The 14,754-nt window shown below is 44.1% G+C and overlaps 1 protein-coding gene across 1 annotated transcript; it reads right to left on the bottom strand.

The window, feature by feature from the left end:
- Positions 1 to 2,151: 2,151 nt before the first annotated feature.
- esrrd (estrogen-related receptor delta) lies at positions 2,152 to 10,312 on the bottom strand (the record flags this gene model as incomplete). The annotated part of the gene is made up of 7 exons (XM_080544763.1): positions 2,152 to 2,396; positions 4,650 to 4,922; positions 5,666 to 5,827; positions 6,407 to 6,520; positions 7,154 to 7,270; positions 9,336 to 9,793; positions 10,254 to 10,312. The coding sequence occupies 7 exons, from the start codon at positions 10,310 to 10,312 to the stop codon at positions 2,152 to 2,154; spliced, it is 1,428 nt and encodes a 475-aa protein (XP_080400889.1).
- Positions 10,313 to 14,754: the final 4,442 nt, after the last annotated feature.

The following is a 14,754-nucleotide window of genomic DNA, read 5'->3' as shown; positions in this document are numbered from 1 at the left end:
TTGGAGTTCATGTTTGTGTGTTTTTGTGCGTGGCCCCATGTTGGTGCAGTGTTAGTCCATCCATATCCTACACAACTCACCGCTGCCTCCAGAGGTCAAGTTAGGAAGTGTTTCTCATTTGTGTAGTCATGATTCTTTTCTGTCTTTATTTGACTGTAGCAGGGTTCCCTCGGGTCCTTGAAATCATTGAAAGTTTGTGAAATTGAGAAAAAGAAATCAAGGTCTTAAAAAAGTTGTTGAAAATAGACACAAAAAAAGATTCAAAAATGTTTTACTTAGCTCGTCAACTAGTTCTGTCTCAGTGTTGTGTCCTTGAATTTGAGGGAATTGAGTCTTGAGTCCTCGAAAGTCCTTGAAAGGTGCTTGAATTTGATGTTTCAGAAGGTGTGGGAACCCTGTGTATAATCAATGTCATGTGCAGTCACCTTTTGTATCCTATTTTTTTTTTCTTCTATCTGGCGATGTCAGTACAACTACAGTACAGTCAATCATATTCCATATTTGGTCATGTCACATTATCCAGCAGAAACAGGTCTCAATGTGTTGATTGTTCTCTGGGAGTTGGAATCAAAGGATGAAAGTATGTTAGTGTTTTAGTTAACCCACTGGCCTGTTGTCTTGTGTACATGTTGGCTAATATGCTAATTTCTGGCTAGCATCTATGAAAAAATTATGTCATTAACCATCTAACATGAAGATATGGTTACCATGTCTCTTGTCTGTCCATGGGGTGAGTCTTTCAGCAAAAAAGTGGTTTGCTTCATCAGTTAACAGACTGTCCTGATGCTGTGACTGCAGGGGATGGTTCTCCCCCAGTCACGTTTCTGTTGAGTTTTTATCACCGTACATTTCTGACTTGGTCCTCCATAACGGAAACAAAATAAAAGTATTAACAAAACAAGTCGGATTTGGTAATTCGTCACGATCACACTTTCACCCAGGAAGCTGTCACTCAACAACACAACAGCTGTTCATTTCAAAAGCATTTTTAATCAAACACGTACAAACTATTTGCCGAAGCAGTTCATTATTTCTGTACTGCCATCATGTACATAATACATAAATAAGTTAATTAATTAATAAATAAATAGAATACAAATGACATCCAGCTCTATGGCATGGCTTCACAGCTTATAAGGCAGCTTGTAAGTCAACTGAATGCTGTACGCCTCGTCGTCATGGTTACGGCCTCCACAGCTTTGTATGCAGAGTTTTTTTTTGGGCTACAGTGTGTTGACAGATATCAGTGCATATATCAGTGCAGTTACCACAATGCATGGGCAATAATAACCAATAGTGCTATTTCAGTGCTGTATGTTTTGACATGAGTAGGATATTATCTGTTCATATCCACTGTGAATATCAGAATATTATATGACCGCATATAATAGCTTAATAAAGCTATATATACAGTACTGTCTTATGAAAATTATCATGGGACTCGAAAAAACCGTTTACAAAAATATATCATTCTAAAAGACAACTTCTTCTACCCTATCAGACATAAAGATCTATCTCTTCATGTTTTTTCCTCCCATTACAGTTCTAAAAAATCGGCCCCTCGAAGACTGATATGACTTAAGACATGAAAACGTTTCGACCAATCACAACGGGGGACCACCGGGGTCGGACGAGTTCACGTGACGTAGCACTTCTGGCATGAAAACGCTTCTCCCGTGTTGCTCCTCCTACTCAACACGACCCCGGTGATGGAGTAACCGTCGGTTAGAGGGAGGGAGGGGGGGGGGGGGGGGCAGGAAAGGAACCCAGTAAACAAAGAGTCCAAAAGACGTCCTCAGGGAAGCCGGAGTGTGGGTTCAGATGACGTCTTTCTAGGACGTCCAGATGACGTCTTTAGGACGTCTTGTAGTCCATAAGACGTCCTAAAGACGTCATCTGGACGTCCTAGAAAGACGTCATCTGGACGTCCTAGAAAGACGTCATCTGAACCCACATTCCGTCCGGATGACGTCTTTCTAGGACGTCCATATGACGTCTTTAGGACGTCTTGTAGTCCATAAGACGTCCTAAAGACGTAATCTGGACCTCCTAGAAAGACTCCGCCTAGAACCCACATTCCGGCTTCCCTGAGGACGTATTTTGGACTCTTTGTTTACTGGGAGGGAAGTGTAAAAAAAATGTCTTCAAGCGTCAAATCTTGGCGTCAAGCATCTCCAGGAACAGTTTGTGCATGGGCACGCGGCCCTCCAGGTGGAGCCGGCGGAAGGTGTCGGCAGCGCGGTTGGCCGTCTGGCGGAGCAGGGGCAGGGTCATGAGCAGCTTCCCCGCCCGGTGGGGGTGCGCCGGGGGCTGGGTGCTCTCGTAGTCCTGGAGGGCCTCGTGGAGCCCGTCCTGAAAACGCTGCGCTGCCTCTGCGCTCTCTAGGTTCTCTGCGTCTGAGGGGGGGGAGGAAGGAGAGAGAGAGGGAGAGAGAAGGAGAGAGAGAGAGAGAGTGATCAGATCCTCACACTTATCACATCCAAGCGAGCAACCACATGCCCTCACGATCCCCTCCCCTCTTCTCCAATCCATTTCCCCAGACATCCTTCCTTATCTTACCACCGTCTAAAAAAGAAGACGGTGGTAAGGTAAGGAAGGATGTCTGAGGAAATGGTCTATCTAGACTATCTAGACTAGACTATCTTTCCTTCTATCACTGAGACTGTGGCCTGAGCTAGATTACTCTTCCTGATACGACTGGTGGATTGATGATTCACTTGCTTAGTCAAATGTATTGATTGTAAGTCACTTTGGAATAAGGCGTCTGCTAAATGCCAAAAATGTAAATATAAAAGAGAGGGGGAGAGAGAGAGAGAAAGAAAGAGAGAGAGAGAGAAGGAGAGGGAGAGAGAGAAGGAGAGAGAGGGAGAAAGAGAGAGAGATGGAAAGAAAGAGAATAGAGAGAGAAGGAGAGGGAGAGAGAGAGAAGGAGGGAGAGAGACGGAAAGAAAGAGAGAGAGAAAGAGAGAGAGAAGGAGGAAGAGAGACAGAGAAGGAGAGAGATAGAGAGAGAGAGAGAGAGGGAGAGAGAGAGAGAGAGAAGGAGAGAGAGAGAGAGATGGGAAGGAGGGAAAAAAAGACCAATTGACACCGTCAGTCGAGGTGACAAGGTCAAGTCGGGCCTTCTGTCTGTTTGCGTGTGAGTGGAATTGGTCGTTAAACACCCCCCTTTGTGTCGGCGCAACCTTAGTGTCCACTCCAATTGTCCGGCCCCAATGTTCAACCCTTTGAAGGTTAATGGTTTGGGGGGGGGCGTTGCATTCTATGCATGGGAGCCTAATTTTTTCGGAGAGGCGCGTAAATACAAAAACAAGGTCCTTAGGCCTCGGAGGCCACCCCGGTGCACTCTGGACTCAGGCTAATACGGGGGGAGACTCATGGCTAATGGGTTTCTGGACCGCAGCGATCGTTGAGCGAGAGGCTGGGTGGGGGGGGCGGGGGGGGTCTATTGATCGAGGCTCAGGGCACAAGTGGCTTCTGGGTTATTGATCAGTTCCCACTTGCTGTGGTCTCTGGAGAACCAGTGAGGGAGGGGGGGGGGTGTGTGTGGGGGGGTGTTTCACAGAGGTCTAACATGACCTCTCCATTCCCATATATGGGTCTGCAAAAGCCTGTCTGAATACTGAGTTAAGTTCTTTTGAAGTGGAGGAAATGACTTTTATGGAGGATGACTTGTAGGAAGTTGCTTTAGTTTGCATTGTCTCAACAAACGTACTCTGTGACGGGGGGTGAGAGTGGCACGATGGCCGTCGAGAACCTAATTTTCCTCACTGAGGACAATCAAGTATCTATCTATCTATTATAAGACGACTCTGAATAATTGCAAAAGCTCCCCGATTTCAGCCACCTCTCCTCGTGGTAAAAGTAAATGACGTTTACCAAATTTACATAGTGGTCCTGTCTAGCCACTCTCCTGTTCATTCTTTGACGGTAGTCAATCTAACACAGTAGCTTGAAGTCATTGACCGTCATTTCGAACAGCCTTGCCCTTGGGGATCTGACCCTGGAGCAATGTGTGTTCAAGGACAGAGTCTGGGTAACCGCTGTGTAACCGCCCTCCGGCTGGAGAAACGGAACCCGTCTCAGACTCATAGACGGAGGTATGGATTTAATACCATGCATGAGGTCACAATTAAGCGTTATGGAACGAGAAGCCGTGGTATATCGTGGGTATCGGCACAGCTAGCGAGCGGGGTGGTTAGGCACGACGCGAAGTGGTCGGTTACCACGTTTATCTATCGATATTTCACAGAAGAAAGACAAGACAAACTTTTAAGTAATGTATTTTAACGGAACTATGTTTTATTGTAAGTGTATTCATCCGCTGAACAGTTGTTTATCGGTTGCTAAGCGACGGTAATAATGTAACTCCGATAACGGTAATATTATACAAACGCGGAGTAATATGAAAACATACTAGCCCCCCCCCCCCCCCAGCCTCCTAGCCCCCCCCCCCCAGCACAAGCACAAACTTGTTTTAACGTTTTGGTGATACTAACACTTGCCTGGTGCCATCTCATTCAGCGGACCACCCCCATAGCTAAGTAACATACAGCCCTATCACACAGGGCCACACAAAACAGGGTCAGATAACTATACGAACTAACCACGTTACACTTATATAACACACCACAAACACCTCATCTTACCTGAGTTGGCGAGGGCCATGGCCTTGAGCGTGACCACCTCCTCCTGGCTGAGGTTCATCTGTTGGTATTTGACGACCAGCTGCCGGAGGGCGACATAGAGGTCCGAGAGGCCCGCCGCCCGGCACTGGCTCTGGTCCAGACGCAGGTTCCCGGCGAACACCAGCTCCTCGCCGCCGTAGCCCAGCGAGCGCCACACCACCGACAGCACCAGAGTCTCCATCCACCCGCTCTGCAGGAGGGCCATCTGGTCCACCAACGAGAGGCCGGAGAAGCCTGGTGGTGGACAACAAGATATGAATATGAATGAATGATCTTTATTGTCATTGTAACGGGTACAATGACATTTAAATGCGAACCCTAGGTGCTAACAAACAAACACAGTCCTAAGAGAATAAAAAAACAAGAATGAGACATAAATAGACATAAATTGGGGGGGATATAAATAGGGGGATAAGTGATCGGTAGGAATCTGAGAATGTATCTATTATGTAAACGTATATACTTATATACACTATATTCACAGGGGGGAGTTAGCATGTAACTGTGTACTTTTATAAACATATAAACATATGAACTAGTAACTTATATACAGTATATGAACCCTAACATAAGAATAAAAACCTAACACAAGAATGGAAGCCAATGGATCGTTACCAACAGAGGACGACATTCAATGGCGAGTTTGTCCCCCCCAAGCAATGGAACCAAGTCAATAACTCCAAAACAGTGCTAGCTCCAAGCTAAATCAAGCACACCTATGATATACATTCATCGAAAGTGTTTGACCCCAGTCCGGAATTCAGAACCCAGTAATCAAAGAGTCCAAAAGACGTCCTCAGGGAAGAAGACAATTCTGTAGTCCATGAGACCTCCTAAACACGTCACCTGGACGTCCTAGAAAGACGTCATCTGGACGTCCTAGAAAGACGTCATCTGAACCCACATTCCGGCTTCCCTGAGGACGTCTTTTGGAGTCTTTGTTTACTGGGAAGAAGCAACAGGAAGTGGTTGGGTACCTGGGATATGCTTTGCCCAGCCAATCATGACGAGGAGCTCCCGGTTCAGAAGGTCACACAGGGTCAGCAGGGTCTTTAGGTCGCCGTCATTGGTCGAATTGTCCGGCAGGGCGCACAGGGGAGCCGGCTCTGTCAGGAGGAGCTGGGCGATCACCTCGTTTCCTGGAAGAAGAAGAACGGAAAACTACAAATAAATAAACTATGAATAAAAACTACACAAATAAATATTGTGACCTTATCTCCGTTTAGGGCAGTTCAGAGATATTGAGCGTCAACGTTTTTACATTACATTATGTTTTGTGAGATGGAACCTTTGTATTTTATGAATTACTAACTCAAAAATGTCAACATTTAAAAAATAACACCACACAGGCATCAATAAACACCTAATGGATCAGATTATGTAAAAAACTCAATTTTGACAAAAATGGAGATAGAACCTTATAATTCTAACGTCATGATATGGTGAAAATATTGTTGTTTTAGGGGAAAAAATTAAATGGTTGGGTATTTTTTCTGCTCTGATTTGCAAGATTATGATTAAAGGGATATATTCAGGTGCTTCCACAAATACATTTCATGGGTTGAGTGAGTACACACTACACAGTTGACATCCTGTAGAGCCCATTAGGTTAATCTGAATCCTCGACTAGAGACAATGCTCTGTGAAGAAGCTCCACTGAAAGTGGTCTAGTCAGGTAAGCCAGGTAGTAAGCCAGTCTAGTCAGGTAAGCCACGTACTGTTGGGCTTGATGGGGGTGTGTGTGTACGGGGCCTTCATGTAGAGGGTCAGCCCGGCGTCCATCCTCCTCTTGTACTTCTGCCTTCCCCCTCGTACTCTGTCCATACGAACACCTGTGGTGAGGCAGACAGGAAGGGTCAGTTTCTAATCTTGTTTTCAAGTTCCCTCACTATTGAGTCTGGAGGAGTGTGCGTGTGTGAGTGTGTGTATGTGTCTGTGTGTGTGTGTGTGTGTGTGTGTGTGTGTGTGTGTGTGTGTGTGTGTGCGTGCGTGCGTGTGTGTGTGAAAAATGAAAGAAATGTGACACGGTCTAGTGTTTTGGTCTGCATGTCGGCAACCAATCAAAATGTTCAGACTTTTGTTTTGAAACACGGAAATACGTTTCAACTTTGTTGAGAATCACAACACAAACTCGCTGCTCAAGCCACAATACTACAACGCTATGGATTCGGTGAGTAATCCCCACTGCTACCTAGTTAACTATAACACTACTTTACATTGTTAGCAGGCTCACGAAACAAGCTGTGTTAGTTGACTAGTGATGTGTGTCGTTGATTTTCAACAACATGGAAATGTATTCACATTTTTCTAAAGTAAAGTCCGAACATTAAATTGGATGCCGACATGCGGACCAAAACACTAGACTATGTCACAAATGACCCCCATGGCAAATTCTGCAGCCAATTGCTTGGAGTCTTGAGTCTTGAAGTCGGTTGCACCACAACACACACAATGTCTCGTCTCACCTTCCTTCATCATGCCGGCACGCAGACACTTCTGGAAGCGGCAGGCTTGGCACGACTTCCTCCGCCGCTTGGTGATCTCACACTCACTCATCACTGGGCAGCTATACTCAATGTTACCTGGAGAGAGATGAAAACACTTGTGTTTTTACACTCAAACACACTTTGTTTGGTTTTTACACTCAAACACACTTTGTTTGGTTTTTACACTCAACACACACTTTGTTTGTTTTTTACACTCAAACACACTTTGTTTGTTTTTACACTCAAACACACTTTGTTTGTTTTTACACTCAAACACACTTGGTTTGTTTTTACACTCAAACACACCAAACTTGATTTACCAACCAGCACAGGTTCAACCAGAGAGGCACTAGGTTCTGAATTTTAATTCAAGCTTTGCTTGATGTGAATAGTTTTGTCAATGGCCCCTGTCGTCCTGAGGTTACCATGGTATCACAGGGGCATTGTCAGGATGGCAGACTAGCCCCTCTGAAGGGACGCTTCAGATATTCTATTCACGTCCTATTGTATGTATATGTTACGGTACATGTGGGAATACGGTACATGTGGGAAAACTAGGGTTAGGGTTAGGTGCTACGTTGACTTGGTACATGCTGGCATGCCTAACCCTAACCCTACCCCTAACCCTAACCCTAGTTTTCCGACATGTACCGTAACATACACATTGCAAAGTTACACCAAATGAGCTCCTGTAATCTGCTAAGTATGTAAGCAGATTTCATATTTAAAATACAAAAAAATTAAAAACTAAGGACTAATGATGCTTTGCTTCTTTCAGAAATTTTCCAGGATTTCCAGGAAGAGGTGAAAACCGTGACCTTGGGAGAAGAAAGACTATGTTTGTGTGTTGGGTAGGTCTACTCCGGTACCACTGGCTAAAACCATCTGGTTGGTCACTACATGTCACTCTGGTGCCGTTATTATTATAGAGGTCAATCGCCTCTGTTCTGTTTCCCTCCCAAACTCCTCCACCTCCTCCTCACACCCGGAGCATTCACACGGCAATCCATAGACCGAAATTCACGTATTGATTAGGTTTATCACACTGAGCCTAATGACTAACTAATAAGTGTTAGTTAAGTTTTTTGGGCAGGCGAGAGAAAGAAGGATTTAATAGAGTATTGACGAATCTCCTCTCTGTCCATCTATTCCCAGACATGGGCGAGCCAGGATCTAGGGGTGAACCGAGGGCCAAGGGCCTTCGATCAATGACCAAACACACCCCTGGACAAGAGGTGAGAGCGCTGGGATTAGGCCATCCAAGTCTCGGCTGTAAAACCTTTCAGCTGAATATTGGCAACGGCTCATAATTCTGTAGAAGAGGCCAGGGCTCCAAAAATATCTATAAGATATGTGGTGTGATAGGCCTAAGTGTAATATAATGACATGTTTTTACTTTTTAAATCTCCATATCCAACATTTTCCTCCATGACACTGTCTCTAAAGAACCTACAATTAGATAATGTTAGAAACATGACATTGTTGCTTTAATATTTATATATTATTATAATATTAATTTTAAGAGTGTAATTGAATCCATAGAAATGAGTTAAAACTGCCAAAATATAGAAATCCTAAGTAAATCTTTGAGTGATTAACGCATATTTGGAACTGTTGACAGTTTTAGTTGGGCAGCACACGATCAATAAATCAATTTCAACATTGGAACATTTGTAGCCCAGGCCAGTATTATCCTCTACTTTTGGAAGGCAAGGCTTCAATCCAACAGGCCTATTTAGGATTCTGTCGAAGGGTAAAAAAAACAGAGAATACACAGCATAGACTTGTTCTTCCTCACTGATGTTAAACGAAACATATTTCGGGGCATATCAACCAACATGAAGCACATTGAGTCTTCACACGAAAATCAATCTCATAGCCTCAGAGTCTGACTTGACAGAACTATTGGAAATCTGTTTTTAGCAGCAATCAGCCTCATTTGCTCAACCCGCTCTAATACATTATTGATCATTTTATTAATTAAGGTACAACATGATGGCCATGTCCAGAATTCATCATGCGCGTAAAAACACGCACACACACACACACACACACACACTGTCCTTCTATCTTTCCAGGCTGCTTATCCTCATCCACACTGCACACATGTATGAAGTATGTATCTAAAGTATGTTTAGATGCCAATTATTATTATTTATACCTTGGATTGTCCGCTTGAAGAAAGCCTTGCACGCCTCACACGACGCGACTCCGTAGTGATAACCAGACGCAAAGTCTCCACACACTAAGCACAGCCTCTTAGGTCCGGAGGCCAGCGAGGACAGGTAGTCGCATTTGAGGATGGAGATGGAGTCTGCTGCTGCTGATGCTGAGAGCGACAAACCCTGATGCTTCTGCTCCGTGCGAAAGTGGGAGGAGGAGGTGGAGGAGGTGGTGGTGGTGCAGGAGGAGTCTGGCGCTGCGCCTCCCCCGCTACTGCTGCTGGACCCCGGGGACTCCGGGCCAGGGGAGCGGCCCTGCGAGGAGAACAGGCTGTACCCCCCGCTGCTGTCCGAGCTGCCAGGGCTGAACGCCGCCGTGGTGCTGTCCAGAGGGAAGTCTGGGCTCGGGAGGTCGGCCTTTAGACTGTGCTCATCCGTTGAAGAGTCCAGCAGACTGCTGTGAGTGCGACCACCCCAAAAGAAATAGAATACAGGTTGAGCATATTATGTAGCTTAAGTATTCATAAACCATTAGGGTTAGGGTTAGAGTTTAAACCATAACATGCTAAACCCGATGGAATCTGCTTAATTATGTGGGACCACCACCACCTCACCTCTCTGTTACTGGGGTCAACTTTAACCCTGTCAAAGACCTCAACCCTAATCCAATGTTTTGATCACATTGTTGCATAGTGACACATATAACAACACATGTGTAGCCTAATACATACAATACACACATCATAAATAAACAAACAAATATAGCTTACAACACACTACACATAAATCACACGACTGAACAATGTAACACAATTATTAAGATGGGGAATACACACTACCGTTACAAAGTTCTAAAGTCTATGACTAGCATTAAATACAACTGACAAGAAAGTGTAAAACAATTAAATCATTCTTACTGATTGTGCTGGCTGAGAAAGTGGAAGTTCTCACTCAGACATAAGTCCTTTAGATCCATATTGAGAAGAGAGAAAAGGAATAATAAAAAATAAATAAACAGGGTTTCTTGGTTGCCAGTCCAGTGCAGTGGTCGTAGTAGTAGTATCCTAGTGTCTCCTGGTGTGGGAGGTGAAGAGGAGGAGAGAGTGTGTGTGTGTGTGTGTGTGAGAGAGAGAGAGAGAGAGAGAGAGAGAGAGAGAGAGATCACTGTCAGATAGGACCTACAGTTTGCAGCGGGTTTATTTATCTAGAGCCTGGTGTCACTGAAGAGAGGCGGGGCCAGAGACACTAATCCAGACCTTTGTTGATGGGGTGAATCCCTTCTCACGGCTGTTGTGTGTGTGAGACTCAGACACTCAGACTCACACACGGACCACATTCACAAAGTAACATTAATGATTAATTAACATTAATACAGCTAATCATGAGATTTCTGTGTGGTGATTTTATCTTTACGGCCCAAAGTTCACCCAAATTACAAAATGACATGTTTTTGACAATAATTCACTGTAGAAATCCTAGTTTTACAGCATACACTACAGCACTTTATACAAAACCATATCCTACTGAACATATCATACATACAAGCGTCTTTGAGTGTCTAGAAAAGCGCTATATAAGTCTAATGTATTATTATTATTATTATTATTATTACTGTATTAAATGTTGGATTTATGTAGCCTACTTGTCATGTTTGCCCCTGCTCGTCGATGGAGGGAGCGTGGAGAGAGTCTCAACCCTCCGATTCCTGGGGGTGCACATACAGGATGACCTGTCCTGGAAGATCAACACAGCAGCCATCATCAAGAAGGCACAACAGCGGCTCTACTTCCTGAGAGTCCTCAGGAAAAACCACATCGGACAGGAGATGCTGGTGGCCTTCTACCGCTGCGCAGTGGAGAGCATCCTCACCTACTGCATCTGCGTGTGGTTCTCCAGCTGCACAGCCGCAGAGAGGAATGCGCTACAGAGAGTCGTGAGATCGGCCCAGAAGATCACCGGCGCCCCCCTCCCCTCTCTGGAAGAGCTGTACAACACACGCTGCCTCAGGAAGGCCTCCAAGATCTCCAGAGACCCATCCCACCCTGGGTACGAACACTTTGTTCGGCTGTCCTCGGACAGGCGTTTCAGGACCATGTTCGCAAGGACAAACAGACTGAAGCTCAGCTTCTACCCCAGGGCCATTCAGGCCCTGAACACAGCAAAGACCTAGGTTCTAGGCCCTGGACAATCTAGACAATTTGATGGCAGCTACTAGATTGAAATCAAGTGCAATACTGAAACACAACTGTGAACATTTCAAACCTGCAAACTGCGACACTTTAAATGAATGTGCAATAACACTATGTGCAATATGACAACCCTCGGGTACATAAGGTTCAGAGATAGGAAATGTTAGGATAGGTATAGCATAGCATAGAGTACAGCACAGTGTTTTATTTGTATAGTATAGTATAGTGGATAGTGTACATAGCCTTTATTTATGTAAACCAGCTCTTTTCCCTTCTTGTTTTTAGTTTTTTTTCCTAGCACCAGGGGAGCCCCCCCTTCGTTGTTTGGTATCTGTACTATATCAATGACAATAAAGACCATTCATTCATTCATTCATTCATGTTTGCTGTGTTTTTGTGTGTGTGACATTTTAACAATGTAAGGCAAATTTCTGTGCAAAAAAAAAGCAATGCAAGCTTCTTCTCTTCTCTTAGTGGTTAGTTATCGTTCATGAGAGAGTAGATGGACATGATTTGCGATGCAGCATAAGGGTTGCAAATCATATCTGGAATAAAAAAACATTGGAGTACCGTTTCATTTGTCTCACTTGCAAAAGGGGTGGCATCTTAATGAGCCCTTATGTAGCACTCACACAGTCTCTCTGCTATCATCTTAGCGGACCCTTATGTAGCACACACACAGTCTCTCTGCTATCATCTTAATGAACCCTTATGTAACACACACTCTCTTTGCTATCATCTTAGCGGACCCTTATATAACACACTCTCTCTGCTATCAGAGTGGGGTGATGATTAGATGACCAATGTGCAATTGATTGTACATGCCACACGCTTCTCTTTGTCCATTTGTTTTGTTGTCATTTTATGCAATCATCTACAGTCTACCCTTATTTAACAATCCGGTTTCTCAAATTCCTCCCCCCCTCCCCGCCTCCCCAATCCTGTTTTCACTGTGGCATAAGAGATTCCCTCCTGTGATGTTTGGTGTAAACAGAGAAAGCACACACACACACACACACACACACACACACACACACACACACACACACACACACACACACACACAGACTCACCGACACAGCATGCTCTGTCCTTTGTTGATCCTCCAAACAAAGTCTCACGTTTTAAAGACAGTTGCTTATGTGAGGAAAAAAAGCCTTAAGCCATGTAAAGCTGAGGGATCGGTTTGGAGAAATGCAGTTCTTGAATTCATAACTCTGGATCCTATTAACACTGGAATAAAACAGCCTTCTATTTTGGGTTATGATGGGGTATGGCAGTTGTATTAAGATCACGAGGCATCTATATAATATAACAATCAGGGGGTAAATACAGTATTATAAATAAATTATCAGACAGGCCAACACCCTCCCAACATTTAAACAGGCCCTCAAAACCCACCTCTTCAAGCTCGCCTTCACCAGTTAACCCTCTCCCCCTCCCCTTCCCATGTGTCCCCAGCACTACCTTAATTAGGCCCCTATACTTTCTTTATTTTTTGTGTCTTTTTACTACTACTCGATCTTTTCAGTTTGTAAAGCGTCTTTGAGTGTCTAGAAAAGCGCTATATAAGTATAATGTATTATTATTATTATTATTATAAATCAATATTATCCCAAAAAGCTTCATGAATTACAGATTGTGTCTTTAAAGCTGCCCATTAATGCTATGTGATACATCTAATTTACATAATGTTTTGGCATGTAGCACTGTAGCAGACGCCTTATTACAACGCGACTTACAACAAATACATTTGACTAAGTAAGTGATTCATCTTATGAATATAAATATATAGTATAGTACACTATGAATCACCTTAGAACATTAACAATGGAAATGACCAGGTGTGGTTGACGCCTTATTCCAAAGCGATTTACATCAAACACATTTGACTAAGTAAGTGAATCACCTTATGAATATAAATATATAGTATAGTACTATACACTATGAATCACCTTAAGAACATTACAATGGTAATGCCCATGTGTGGTTGGGGTGTGTGTGACTGTGCGTGTAGCGTGTTGACCTGACATGTCCAGTACACGCTATACGCGTGTGTGGTGGTGTCATCGTTAATTCTTTGTGATTATTATGATGCTCATCGTCACTGGCAATTAAGTCTGACTTCTGTGGATTATTTAGATGTTCCATTCAGATATCCTCTGACAGGGAGGATGAGAGGCCTTAATGGTCAGTGGGTCAGAGTACAGACGAGAACAGGGTCAGAACAGTTCGGTACGTACAGGGCTTACCTGGCACGGAGAGAGAGGGGAGGGAGGTAATTTAGGGACAGGGGGGAGGAAGAGAGAGGGAGGGGAGGGAGGAGAGGGGGAGGATTAAGAGGCATCCGATGCTAGGGTGGTGGCGGGGGGGGGGTCGCTGACACGGCACTTTTTAGGGTGTGAAAACCTTTCGGTGAGAGGCTACACAACGCCCTCCTGCCCCATAAAACACACCACTCAATAATCCAGTCCTCCTCAGACAGCTGCATTCTGGGCCTATCAGACTCAGGCCTGTCAGTCACACTGCTAATCTGTAGCGGAAGTCTGTTGTCTACATTTACATTAACATTTTTGGCATTTAGCAGACGGCCTTATTCCAAAGCGACTTTACAATCGATACATTTGACTAAGTGTAACCGATGTGTTTATTTAATTTATATTTCTCCAAGAATCCTTTTTGCTTTTTACTAATGTTTTATTGTTGGTATTCATGTATGTATCGTTTCTGTGTATTATTTATTTTGGGAGCTTTTAATTTATTAAGTTGTGACCTTTGACACCTTTACTTTCATTTCCTGTTCCGTTATGCTTCGCGGTAATTCTCTTCAGACGGCAATGAGCCATGATGAGGAGAGGTAAGCATTGACAGAGCTCCCGTGAGCTAGCATGTTAAAACTCGGTTAAAACAGGGTATAAACATAGTGTAGTGTATTTTCATGCTCTGTAACCATAGCCATGGCCCTCTAATACACACAATGGCCTTTTGACATGCATGTGCAGAGGATGGAATGTCATCATGGGAAGATATAATTGCATTAGGGCCCGAGCCAGCAAGACGCCCATAGGAATGTCATCATGGGAAGATATAATTGCATTAGGGCCCGAGCCAGCAAGACGCCCATAACATAAATTGCATTGGAATTGTATTAGACCATAGGGTGAATTGCATTATAATAAGACAATAACATCCTATTTGCAGGACAGAGAATGACCTCACCTACTATGAT

The sequence above is a fragment of the Nansenia antarctica genome, assembly GCF_963989245.1.
Source record: "Nansenia antarctica genome assembly, chromosome: 14".
NCBI lineage: Eukaryota > Metazoa > Chordata > Actinopteri > Argentiniformes > Microstomatidae > Nansenia > Nansenia antarctica.
This window is presented reverse-complemented; position numbering and strand designations above follow the sequence as displayed.